Genomic DNA, 14046 nt, shown 5'->3' with positions numbered 1-14046 from the left:
ACTTCAAATTTTCGTTTTTCTTTTTCAAGATTGTTTTGGCTGTTCTGGGTCTTTTGCATTTCCATATGAATTTTAGGATCAGCTTATCCATTTCTAGGATTTTGATAAGAATAATGTTGATTCCATAGGTCAGTTTGGAGAGTATTGCCATCTTAACAATATTAAGTCTTTTAATCCCTGAACACAGGATGTCTTTTCATTTATTTAGGTCTTTCATTTCTATCAACAATATTTTATAGTTTCAGTGTATAAGTCTCATACTTGTTTTTTCTCTTAAATTTATTCTAAGTACATTGTTCTTTTGATGCTATTATAAATTGTTTCGTTAATTTAACTTTTGGATTACCTATTGTAGTGTATAGAAATGTAATTGCTTTTTTGTATATTGATTTTTGTGTGTGTGCTGCAACCTTGCTAAACTGGCTTATTTGCTCTAATAGTATTTTGGGTGGATTCCTTAGGATTTTTATATACGATGTCATGCTGTCTGTGAACAGAAGTAGTTTTACTTCTTCCTTTCCAATTTGGAGGACTTTATTTTTTCTTACCTAGTTGTCCTGACTAGAACCTCCAATGTAATGATCTTAGGAGGAAAGCATTCAGTCTTTCACCATTAAGTGTGATACTAGGTGTGGGTTTTTTCATTGATACTCTTTATCAGGTTGGGAAAGTTCTATTCCTAGTTTATGAGTGTTTTTAATCATGGAATGATGTTGGATTTTGCCAGATGCTCTTTCTGTGTCTATTGACATTATCTTGTGTGTAGTTTTTGTTCGTTATTCTATTAATATGGTATATTACAAGAATTGATAACTTTTGTACTTTGAATCATCCTTGCATTCCTGGATAGATCCCACTTGGTCATAGTATGTGGTACTTATTTTATATGGCAGGGTTTGGTTTTCTAGTATTTTATTGAAGATTTTTCCATCTATATTTGCAAGAGATATTAGGTCTCTAGTTTTCTTATGTTGTCTTTGGTTTTGGTATCAGCATAATGCCAGTCGCATAGAATGAGTTGAGAAGTGTTCCCTCTTCTTTGTTTTTAAAAAAGTTTATGAAACATTGGTGTTAATTCTTCTTTAAATGGTAGGTGGAATTCATCAGTGAAACCATCTGAGACTGGGCTTTTCTTTGCAGGAATTTTTTTTTTTTCTGTTAGTCCAGTCTCTTTATTTGTTAAAAATAGGTCTATTCAAGTTTTCTATTTTTGCTTGAGTTACCTTAAGTAGTTCATATTTTTCTAGGAATTCTTCCATTTTATCTAAGTTGTCTAATTAGTTGGCTTACAATTATGCATAGTATCCCCTTATAATCCTTTTTATTTTTGTAAGAGTAACAGTAATGTTTCCCTTTTCATTTCTGATTTTAACCCTTTGAGTCTTCTTTTTTTCTTGATCAGCCTAGCTAAGTTTGCCAATTTTGTTATCTTTTCAAAGAACCAACTTTGTTTAGTTGATTTTTTTGTTACTTTTCTGTCCTGTATTTCATTTATCTCCACTTGTTGCCTTTTGATTTTAATATTTAGTTCATTTATATTTAATGTAATTACTCATGAAGTAGGAGTTAAACCTGCCATTTTGCTATTTGTTTTCCATGTGTCTTTTTGTCTCTTGTTTTTCTATTCCTTCATTACTACTTTTTTTTGTGTGTTAAATAGATATTTCTAGTATGCCATTTTAATTCCGTTATTGTTTCTTTATCTTTTTTTAGTGGCTTCCCTGGGGATTATAATTAACAACTTAATTTAAAATAATATAGTTTGAATTAATGGCAATTTTAATTTCAAATAGTACACAAAAACTTTACTTTGGTACAGATCTGTTCCTTCTCTACTCCTTTGTGGTATTATCATCATGCAAATTACAACTTAATGCATTATAAGCTTACCAACAGTTTCATAATTGTTGCTTTGTGTCTTTTAAATAAGATAGAAGAAAATAGAGACATACAAAAATATACTACTTTTCATATTTATATATGTAGTTAGTTCTATCTCTGCTTTTTTTTTCTGTAGGTGGATTTGAGTTACTGTCATGTGTCTATTTAAGCCTGAAGGACTCTCTTAGTATAGGTTAAGTGTTTCTTGTCCACAATGCTTGGGACCAGAAGTGTTTCAGATTTCAGATTTTTTTTCAGATTTTGGAAAATTTGCATTATACTTACCATTTGAGCATCCCAAATCCAAAATGCTCCACTGAGCATTTTCCTTGAATATTATGTCAGCACTTGAAAAGTTTTAGATTTTGGACCATTTCAGATTCAGATTTTTGAATTAAAGGTGTTCAATCTGGGCTGAGTGCGGTGGCTCACGCCTGTAATCCCACAACTTTGGGAGGCTGAGGCTGGCAGATCACGAGGTCAGGAGTTTGAGACCATCCTCACTATCACAGTGAAACCCCATCTCTACTAAAAATACAAAAACTTAGCCGGGCATGGTGACATGCGCCTGTGGTCCCAGCTACATGGGAGGCTGAGGCAGGAGAATCGCTTGAACCTGGGAGGCGGAGGTTGCAGTGAGCCGAAGTCACACCACTGCACTCCAGCCTGGGCAACAGAGTGAGACTCTGTCTCAAAAAAAAAAAAAAAAGAAAAAAGGGTGTTCAGTCTGTGTTTCTGGTAGGGCAGCTGATATGATTTGGCTGTGTCCTCACCCAAATCTCATCTCGAATTGTAGCTCCCATAATTCCCACATGTTGTAGGAGGGACCTGGTGGGAGATAATTGAATCATGTGGGCAGTTTTCCCCATATTGTTCTCATGGTAGTGAATAAGTCTCACAAGATCTGATGGTTTTATAAGGGGAAACGCATTTCACTTGACTCTCATTCTTTCTTGCCTGCCTCCATATAAGACATGCCTTTTGCCTTCTGCCATGATTGTGAGGCCTTCCCAGCCATGTGGAACTGTGAGTCCATTAAACCTCTTTTTCTTTATAAATGAACTAGTCTCAGGTATGTCTTTATCAGCAGTGTGAAAACAGACTAATATAGCAGGTCTCTGCCAACAACAGATTCTTTCAGATTTTATTTATCTGGGAATGTCTTAATTTCTCCATTTTTGAAGGATGGGTTTGCTGGATATAGAATACTTGGTTGACAGTCTTTCTTTCAGCACTTTGAATATATCATCCCACTGCCTCTGGCCTCCGTGGTTTTTATGAAAAGTTAGCTGCTAATCTTACTGAGGACCCTTTATATGTGATGAATCATTTTCTCTTCCTGCTGTCATCATTCTTTGCCATGATTTCTTTGGCTTTGTCTTTACACTTTGAATATGATACTCCTAGGTTTAGATCTCTTTGAGTTTATCCTACATGGAATTTGTTGAGTTTCCTGGATATGCAAAATAGTGCTTTCATTAAATGTAGGAAGTTTTCAGCCATTGATTCTTCAAATATTATTTCTGTTTCTCCCCTTTTTTCTCTGGGACTTCTATAATGTATGTGTTGGTATATTTGATGGTATCCCACTAATTTCTGAGACTGTGTTCCTTTGTCCTCATTCCTTTTTTGTTCCATTTCTCAGATTGGATAATTTTAATATTCCTAGCTTTCAATTTGCTGATTCTTCTGCTATTTCATATCTGCCGAGGAGCCCTTCTAATGATTTTTTTATTTTAGTTATTGTACTTTGCTAATTGGTTCTTTTTAATAATTCCTATCTCTATTGATATTCTCTTTGTTGTGCTTCCTTTAATTCTTTAGGTGAGATTTCCTTTAGTTCTCCAAATATGTATAACTGCTAAATATAAAAAGACTTCATCTAATAAATGCAATATCTGGGTGTCCTCAGGGACAGTTTTACTGACTGCTTTTTCCTCTCTGTGTTAGGACCATAGTTTTCCATTTCTTGGTGTATCTTGTAATTTTACATTGAGAACTGGACATTTTAAGTATTATAATGTAGCAAATCTGGAAATCAGGTATTTTCCCTGTTCAGGGTTTGTTGTTGCTTCTGTTTATTATTATCACTGCTACTGCTGCTTCCCTTTGTTTACTTTCCTGAACTACTTGTCTTTGTCATGTGTGACCACTTAAGTCTGTGTTCAATAAGTTTTGTTGTTAGCTAATGATTGGATTAGCTGGTGACTGCATTAAATGCCTAGTACCAGTAATTTTCATTTCTCTGCCTTTGCCTCATCTCATGGCTGTGTGTGAGTGTGTATTGAGGAAATGTGTTTAACGCTCCAGCAGGTAGTTTTCAGCTCTTCCTTAGCTTTTTTTTCTTGCCAGTGCAGAACCTCAAAGTCAGCCAGAGGTAAGGGATTAAGGTTTTCTCATGTCTTTCTTGGCCATGTGCACTGTCCTACACATGTGCATGGCCTTCTGCAATCTCAGGAATATGTTGGAGCTTTTTAGAGCCCCCTGTGCACATCTCATTTCCTAATTTTTCCTTTTAAGTTCTTTGGTTGACCTCTTGTTAACTTCTACTGGTATCACTGCCTCAAGCAGCTACAATGTAAAATAATTCTTGCCAATTGCTTTCAACACTTTGGTGATAGTGCTGTTCACAGTATGAGCTCTGAGTATGAGGTTTAAAAAGAATGGCAAATCCTGCGCATGGAGCTTTTTGGGGGAGCTGCTAGGCAGGTCAAATAGTAAGACTTCTCTGAGGATGGGGTTTTGGGGGTAGCTTTAGACTACTTCTTCCCCCTTCAGTGGCTGCTAGGCTGCTATTTTTCACAGCTTCTATAGTTACAAGGCTGTTGGGTTTTAAGGCTACCATGGAGCTAGGGAGATGGGGATGGGAATCAGTGAGGTTAACAGGTGTCATCATTCTTATAGAGATTTAGCCAGTTTTCCTCAAATAAATGCTCCTCAGATGACATCAAGCACTTGCTCCTCAGATGACATGAAGCACTTGCTCCTCAGATGACATCAAGCACTTGGTTAATTTCCAGAGTTCTGCAAAGGCTGATTTTGACAATTTTTGCCAGTGTTCTCATTGCTTTTATGGAGGGAGAGGGTTTTCCAAGATCTTTACTCAGCTATTCTAGGAAAGCTTCCCATTCCTATTTGTTTTTCCTTAGTTATCTGTAAGACCACCTAACTGCACAGCTCCAGTCCTAGTTACATACAAGCCTAGCCTATCTGAATGGCTTCTCCAAAGGGAGCAGCGTGCAATGTTACTTGGGTTTTTTTTTTTTTTTTTTTTTGGTATTAATTTGTAGGAGTCCTTTAAATACTCTGACAAATAATCTTGTCATTTTTATGTCTGCAAAACTTTTACCAATTTGTGGCTTATATTTTTCTCCCTTTAATGTTATTTTTTAATGACATTCTTTTAAAATATCTTGAATGTATCAATATTTTTCTTTGTGGTTTATGCTGTTTCGTTTCTTGTTTATGCGATTCTCCTTACTCTGAGGTTATCTACATTTTTTTTTCTAATAAGTTGGTACGTTGGCATTCTCATTTTCTACCTGGAATTGATGTATATAGAATATGATTACAGGTTCAATTTTATGTTTGTTCATATGGATATCCTGTTGTACCAGACCCGTTGTATTGAAATGTCAGTTCTCACTTTACTAATTTGCTTGGCCAGCTTTGGTATAAATCAGTTTTTATATAGGCAAGAGGTCTGTTTCTGACCTCTTTATTTTCTTCTGTTGGTCAATTTTTCTTAACCTCTCCCATAATGCCTTTGTCTTCAGAAGTATTTTGACTGTTCTGAGCCTTTGCTTTTCCACTGAATTTATAGCTTAAATGGGAGATAACTAATATCTTTAAATGTTGATTATTACAAATTGTGAATATGGTAGTGTAGGCCTTCTTTACTGCATTTCAGAAAAATTCTATTTTCTCCCTATAAATCTTAACATATTTTGAATTAGGTTTATTCTTGAACACTTTATATTTTTTACACTATTGAAATGGTACTTTTTAAGAATTATTTCCTAATGATTACAGGTGTATGGGGACATAATTCCTTTTTGTGTCCCTGTGTGTATTTTGTATATTGATTTTGCATCCAGCCAACTTTACTGAACTTATTTTTGTTTTGTTTTGTTTTTTGAGACAGAGTCTCACTCTGTCACCCAGGCTGGAGTGCAGTGGCATGATCTCAGTTCACTGCAACCTCCACCTCCCGGGTTCAAGCAATTCTCCTGCCTCAGCCTCTCGAGTAGCTGGGATTACAGGCATGCACCACCATGCTCTGCTAATTTTTGTATTTTTAGTAGAGACAGGGTTTCGCCATGTTGGCCAGGCTGGTCTTGAACTCATGACCTCAGGTGATTCACCCACCTCGGCCTCCCAAAGTGCTGGGATTACAGGCATGAGCCACTGCACCTGGCCTTTACTCAACTTATTAATTCTAATAATTTATCTTTAGGGTCTATTAAGTCATCTATATAGATAATCATGTAATCTGTTAGTAATAACAGTTCTCTTTCTTCCTGGCCTATCCTTGTGGCCTTATTTTACTTGACATACAATGCTGGCAGAGACCTCCAGCTGAAAAGAAACAGTGATAGCAGAATCTTTTGCTTTATTCCTGACCTAAAGGAATTACTTTCAGCGTTTTACCATTTAGTGTGATTTTTAATGAGTTTTATGTAACAAAGTTTTATGTAACAGAAGTTCACTTCTGTTTCTAGTTTTACAAGATCGGTTTAGTTTTGTTTCTTATTGTGAATGGATATTAGATTTTATCATGCTGCTTTAAATTTTTTAAAATTGTTTTATTTTTCTCTTTTTAGCAAAGAAGTTTGTCATCCTGATATTGGTGGCAAGATCATAATGTGTCCTCAGTGTGATAGGCTTTGTCCATTCTGGAAACTCAATATTACTTGCGAGTCCTCAAAGGTAATTTTTGCTATTGCCAATATTTACACCTAATGAAAGATTTTTTTTCTAATGCTAATTTAGATAAAACATAGTATTGTATCTTTTTTCCTCTGAGGAATTAAGATATTTTTCAACTAATCTTTCAAACATTCTGGACATTAATATACAATGCTTTATTCCTCTTTTACAAATAATAAAATTGTGATTTAAGACCTTAGATAAAATCTCATAGAGTGTCAGTGAGATAATAGTGGAATCTAAACTATTTGAGTATTTCAAGTAATCAAAGCAGAAATCTCAAACCCATTTTATCTTATAAATACTTTTTAATAGATTCACTACAGGTTGAGTATTCATTATCTGAAATGCTTGGGATCCAAGGTGTTTTGAATTTTGGATTTTGGAATATTTGCCTTAGACTTACGGGTTGAGCATCCCTAATCCAAAACTCCAAAATCTGAAATGCTGCCTTGAGCATTTCCTTTGAACATTATGTCAGTACTCAAAAAGCTTTGGATTTGGGATACTCAACCTGTGTAAGTATTTTCCTTAATTCAATTAAGTGGAAACCTGAACTCTGTACTTCTGTTTTCCCCCTTTCAACATATGCCAAAACTATGCTTAGATTGTAAAGACCCTGATGGTCAGATTTAGACTGTCTCTATAACTATGCATGAGAAGGGTTTTATATGTGATAAAAGGTATTTGTCTTAAAACATTGCCAGAAAACACATCTAGCTCTCCTTATACATGCAGATGGTCGTGAGCTTTATGACTTCTTAAAATTTGGGAGGTTGCAGACGAGCATGAAGAATGGAGGGAGCTTACTGAAAGCAGGCTGGAAACTCTGGACAGATAGATGGTCAGCTTATTTCAGAGCATTTTCCTTACAATCCTGACCTACGCTTTCCTCCGATGATCTTCTCTCTATCCCCTTGTTCTACCATGAGAGTTTAGGAATCATTAGTATCCCTAGAACATTGTAGCCTACTCCATGTAAGTCAGATTTTAACGGAATGTATTGCTGTTATACTGATGCCACTTTCTATATCATACTTTGCATAGTTCTTATACTTACCACTTTTGACATATACAACAACCCTGTGAGATAGGCAGAACAGGCATTATCTCCATTTTTACAGCGTAAAATACTGGCTATCTGGGAGATCAAATAACCTGCCCAAAGTCACCCGCCTAGTAACTGGCAAAGTCAGAAATTTATAAGAAATCTGCATTTCTTGTCATTACCATATTCTTTGCCAGCTGACATTGCAGGCACTTTACTCAGATCCAGCTCTGTTTGAGAAATTGTTTCACTACTTAGTTAAGCTGATTGCAGGGTGTTGTCAACAGATGGATTTTTACACTTAATTTAGAAATTAAGCCCCCTCTCCCAAACCAACACAAACTCTAGACTATAAATATCTGTTGTAGATCACACAGAGTAAAAGACTTGAAGCTAGTAAGAGGGAAGCTGCTTCCAGTGATGCTGACTCAGAGGCTAAAGGGCACTAGTTAGCTGTACCCTGAAGCACTGGCTTTAAGGCAGATGCCAACAATAAGACCAGAGGCAGATTGTCATCTACAAAGATGCAAGTGGAAGTTTCATTTTCCTTAAGAAGTTCTCTCGACACTCCCCACACCCACCTCTTCTTTCTTCTGCTCCACCTACCCTCCTTAAGCACATGACTTTCAAATATACCCGTGTGCATTTTTTTGTTTTGAAAAAAAAAATTGAATCTTTAATTCTATTCTAGTTTCCTGAAGAATCCCTTGAGTCTTGTCAGAATGATTTTCAAGAAGAAGGAAACATGAAAGAATATAAGTAAGGGGACTAAATGGAAAAAAAAAAGTTTGAAAAAGAAAAAGCACTTTTTCTGGCTTTTCTGTTTGTGAATTATTTTTTCCTTCATACATTTATTTGTGTATTCATTTATACATCTTTCTTTTGGAAAGAGTACTAATTTACAGATATGCTTACCTTTTAGCAAATTAAAAATAGAAATATGAAATTAGGAAACAATTACGCAAATAATAAGGATTCATACTGTTTTTGTGATTATTGAATAAGATTCTTAGCTTTCTAGCTGGCAGGATAAAAGGGAAACATGGTAAGTTCTAATATTCTGTTCATAAAAACATATTTAGTTATAAAATTTTGACTTTGCTTCTTTCCAGGAAGAAAGCATAACAGATTCTCATTTTTTCCCCCCAAAATTCTAGTTGGTTTCTCTGCTTAAAATCATCATGCCTACATATGCAGCTCTTTCTTTTCTTTCCTGCTCTATGTGACTAAAGCAGTATGCTGATTCAGACCGCTCTTAACACAGCTGTCTTGCCCTCTCTGTGCCATCCCACCTAGCAAGCTAAGCTAGGCTTCTTACCCAGTAAGCTCCTTGCTTCCTTTTTCCCTTACTTCCTGCTTCCACATAGTCCATGGAACACAGAGCAAAGAAGTCAGCCATCTTATTCTTTCTCAAGCGTCCAGGATTCTCACACATGTGGCAAGAATACGAACTTCATCCAGGCCTAACTCCCTCTCATAAGAGTGCTAGGCATGTCCGTCACCTTGAGCAAGGCAGCTGGAGTGATCTTGACATTGGCAGTACACTTGCTCTTTCATAATGCTCCCATTTTACCCTCTAGCACTGACAGATGTGTTTCCATTGACATTTTCTCAAAAGAGTAGAGCTAAGAATTCACAGGTGGGGTTTTCTTTTTGGAGTAGGTGGGCAGAAGTGTCAAGGCAAGTAGAGTGTTGTCAAATACTTAGAAGATTGCATTGACTCCTAAAATGGAAGTGGCATTGGACAGAATCTCCAATAATAGTATTACAACATGCAGAACTGTTTTTTATGGGACCTTTCTTATAATTTTACAATAAAGGATAAGGCATAACATTAAAACTTAATTTGGAGAAGACGGTTCCATGAGTCAAAGGTAAAAGATTTGAAATATGTGGTCTTATGGAATCCCTGGACAAGAGGAGTAGGTGGAAAGGATTGTTCCCCAGAGCAGGCACGCATTTATTGTCTTCCTTGAGGTTTTTTAGAAGAATGATTGGGAGGAGGAGCCAAGATGGCCGAATAGGAACAGCTCCGGTCTACAGCTCCCAGCCTGAGCAACGCAGAAGACGGGTGATTTCTGCATTTCCATCTGAGGTACCGGGCTCATCTCACTAGGGAGTACCAGACAGTGGGCGCAGGTCAGTGGGTGCGCGCACCGTGCGCGAGCCGAAGCAGGGTGAGGCATTGCCTCATTCGGGAAGTGCAAGGGGTCAGGGAGTTCCCTTTCCTAGTCAAAGAAAGGGGTGACGGACGCACCTGGAAAATCGGGTCACTCCCACCTGAATACTGCGCTTTTCCGACGGGCTTAAAAAACGGCGCACCACGAGATTATATCCGGCACCTGGCTCGGAGGGTCCTACGCCCACGGAGTCTTGCTGATTGCTAGCACAGCAGTCTGAGATCGAACTGCAAGGCGGCAGCGAGGCTGGGGGAGGGGCACCCGCCATTGCCCAGGCTTGCTTAGGTAAACAAAGCAGCCAGGAAGCTCGAACTGGGTGGAGCCCACCACAGCTCAAGGAGGCCTGCCTGCCTCTGTAGGCTCCATCTCTGGGGGCAGGGCACAGACAAACAAAAAGACAACAGTAACCTCTGCAGACTTAAATGTCCCTGTCTGACAGCTTTGAAGAGAGCAGTGGTTCTCCCAGCACGCAGCTGGAGATCTGAGAACGGGCAGACTGCCTCCTCAAGTGGGTCCCTGACCCCTGACCCCCGAGCAGCCTAACTGGGAGGCACCCCCCAGCAGGGGCACACTGACACCTCACACGGCAGGGTACTCCAACAGACCTGCAGCTGAGGGTCCTGTCTGTTAGAAGGAAAACTAACAAACAGAAAGGACATCCACACCAAAAACCCATCTGTACATCACCATCATCAAAGATCAAAAGTAGATAAAACCACAAAGATGGGGAAAAAACAGAACAGAAAAACTGGAAACTCTAAAAAGCAGAGCGCCTCTCCTCCTCCAAAGGAACGCAGTTCCTCACCAGCAACGGAACAAAGCTGGACGGAGAATGACTTTGACGAGCTGAGAGAAGAAGGCTTCAGACGATCAAATTACTCTGAGCTACGGGAGGACATTCAAACCAAAGGCAAAGAAGTTGAAAACTTTGAAAAAAATTTAGAAGAATGTATAACTAGAATAACCAATACAGAGAAGTGCTTAAAGGAGCTGATGGAGCTGAAAGCCAGGGCTCAAGAACTACGTGAAGAATGCAGAAGCCTCAGGAGCCGATGCGATCAACTGGAAGAAAGGGTATCAGCAATGGAAGATGAAATGAATGAAATGAAGCGAGAAGGGAAGTTTAGAGAAAAAAGAATAAAAAGAAATGAGCAAAGCCTCCAAGAAATATGGGACTATGTGAAAAGACCAAATCTACGTCTGATTGGTGTACCTGAAAGTGATGGGGAGAATGGAACCCAGTTGGAAAACACTCTGCAGGATATTATCGAGGAGAACTTCCCCAATCTAGCAAGGCAGGCCAACGTTCAGATTCAGGAAATACAGAGAACGCCACAAAGATACTCCTCGAGAAGAGCAACTCCAAGACACATAATTGTCAGATTCACCAAAGTTGAAATGAAGGAAAAAATGTTAAGGGCAGCCAGAGAGAAAGGTCGGGTTACCCTCAAAGGGAAGCCCATCAGACTAACAGCAGATCTCTCGGCAGAAACCCTACAAGCCAGAAGAGAGTGGGGGCCAATATTCAACATTCTTAAAGAAAAGAATTTTCAACCCAGAATTTCATATCCAGCCAAACTAAGCTTCATAAGTGAAGGAGAAATAAAATACTTTACAGACAAGCGAATGCTGAGAGATTTTGTCACCACCAGGCCTGCCCTAAAAGAGCTCCTGAAGGAAGCACTAAACATGGAAAGGAACAACCAGTACCAGGCGCTGCAAAATCATGCCAAAATGTAAAGACCATAGCGACTAGGAAGAAACTGCATCAACTAAAGAGCAAAATAACCAGCTAACATCATCATGACAGGATCAAATTCACACATAACAATTATTAACTTTAAATGTAAATGGACTAAATGCTCCAATTAAAAGACACAGACTGGCAAATTGGATAAAGAGTCAAGACCCATCAGTGTGCTGTATTCAGGAAACCCATCTCATGTGCAGAGACACACATAGGTTCAAAATAAAAGGATGGAGGAAGATCTACCAAGCAAATGGAAAACAGAAAAAGGCAGGGTTTGCAATCCTACTCTCTGATAAAACAGACTTTAAACCAACAAAGATCAAAAGAGACAAAGAAGGCCATTACATAATGGTAAAGGGATCAATTCAACAAGAAGAGCTAACTATCCTAAATATATATGCACCCAGTACAGGAGCACCCAGATTCATAAAGCAAGTCCTGAGTGACCTACAAAGAGACTTAGACTCCCACACATTAATAATGGGAGACTTTAACACCCCACTGTCAACATTAGACAGATCAACGAGACAGAAAGTCAACAAGGATACCCAGGAATTGAACTCAGCTCTGCACCAAGCAGACCTAATAGACATCTACAGAACTCTCCACCCCAAATCAACAGAATATACATTTTTTTCAGCACCACACCACACCTATTCCAAAATTGACCACATACTTGGAAATAAAGCTCTCCTCAGCAAATGTAAAATATCAGAAATTATAACAAACTATCTCTCAGACCACAGTGCAATAAAACTAGAACTCAGGATTAAGAAACTCACTCAAAACTGCTCAACTACATGGAAACTGAACAACCTGCTCCTGAGTGACTACTGGCTACATAACGAAATGAAGGCAGAAATAAAGATGTTCTTTGAAACCAATGAGAACAAAGACACAACATACCAGAATCTCTGGGACGCATTCAAAGCAGTGTATACAGGGAAATTTATAGCACTGAATGCCCACAAGAGAAAGCAGGAAAGATCCAAAATTCACACCCTAACATCACAATTAAAAGAACTAGAAAAGCAAGAGCAAACACATTCAAAAGCTAGCAGAAGGCAAGAAATAACTAAAATCAGAGCAGAACTGAAGGAAATAGAGACAGAAAAAACCCTTCAAAAAATTAATGAATCCAGGAGCATGTTTTTTGAAAGGATCAACAAAATAGATAGACTGCTAGCAAGACTAATAAAGAGAGAAGAATCAAACAGACACAATAAAAAATGATAAAGGGGATATCACCGCTGATCCCACAGAAATACAAACTACCATCAGAGAATACTACAAACACCTCTACGCAAATAAACTAGAAAATCTAGAAGAAATGGATAAATTCCTCGACACATACACTCTCCCAAGACTAAACCAGGAAGAAGTTGAATCTCTGAATAGACCAATAACAGGATCTGAAATTGTGGCAATAATCAATAGCTTACCAACCAAAAAGAGTCCAGGACCGGATGGATTCACAGCCGAATTCTACCAGAGGTACAAGGAGGAACTGGTACCATTCCTTCTGAAACTATTCCAATCAATAGAAAAAGAGGGAATCCTCCCTAACTCATTTTATGAGGCCAGCATCATTCTGATACCAAAGCTGAGCAGAGACACAACCAAAAAAGAGAATTTTAGACCAATATCCTTGATGAACATTGATGCAAAAATCCTCAATAAAATACTGGCAAAACGAATCCAGCAGCACATCAAAAAGCTTATCCACCATGATCAAGTGGGCTTCATCCCTGGGATGCAAGGCTGGTTCAATATACGCAAATCAATAAATGTAATCCAGCATATAAACAGAGCCAAAGACAAAAACCACATGATTATCTCAATAGATGCAGAAAAGGCCTTTGACAAAATTCAACAACCCTTCAGGCTAAAAACTCTCAATAAATTAGGTATTGATGGGACGTATTTCAAAATGATAAGAGCTATCTATGACAGACCCACAGCCAATATCATACTGAATGGGCAAAAACTGGAAGTATTCCATTTGAAAACTGACACAAGACAGGGATGTCCTCTCTCACCACTCCTATTCAACATAGTGTTGGAAGTTCTGGCCAGGGCAATTTGGCAGGAGAAAGAAATAAAGGGTATTCAATTAGGAAAAGAGGAAGTCAAATTGTCCCTGTTTGCAGACGACATGATTGTATATCTAGAAAACCCCATCATCTCAGCCCAAAATCTCCTTAAGCTGATAAGCAACTTCAGCAAAGTCTCAGGATACAAAATCAATGTACAAAAAT

General features: G+C 38.1%; 1 protein-coding gene across 14 annotated transcripts in view; it reads left to right on the top strand.

Annotated features, from left to right (window-relative positions):
• The window catches only part of ANO6 (anoctamin 6), a 216726-nt gene that overhangs the window by 145398 nt on the left and 57282 nt on the right, over positions 1-14046 (top strand). For all 14 annotated transcript variants that reach the window (XM_509014.8, XM_003313749.6, XM_009425570.5 and 11 more), the window contains one exon: positions 6705-6810. In XM_509014.8, coding sequence (XP_509014.3) covers positions 6705-6810 — 106 coding nt within the window. The remainder of the gene's footprint in view (positions 1-6704; positions 6811-14046) is intronic.

Source organism: Pan troglodytes, chromosome 10 (genome assembly GCF_028858775.2).
Source record: "Pan troglodytes isolate AG18354 chromosome 10, NHGRI_mPanTro3-v2.0_pri, whole genome shotgun sequence".
Taxonomy (NCBI): Eukaryota; Metazoa; Chordata; class Mammalia; order Primates; family Hominidae; genus Pan; species Pan troglodytes.
The sequence above is the reverse complement of the archived record's forward strand: the minus strand, read 5'-3'. Positions and strand labels throughout refer to the sequence as shown.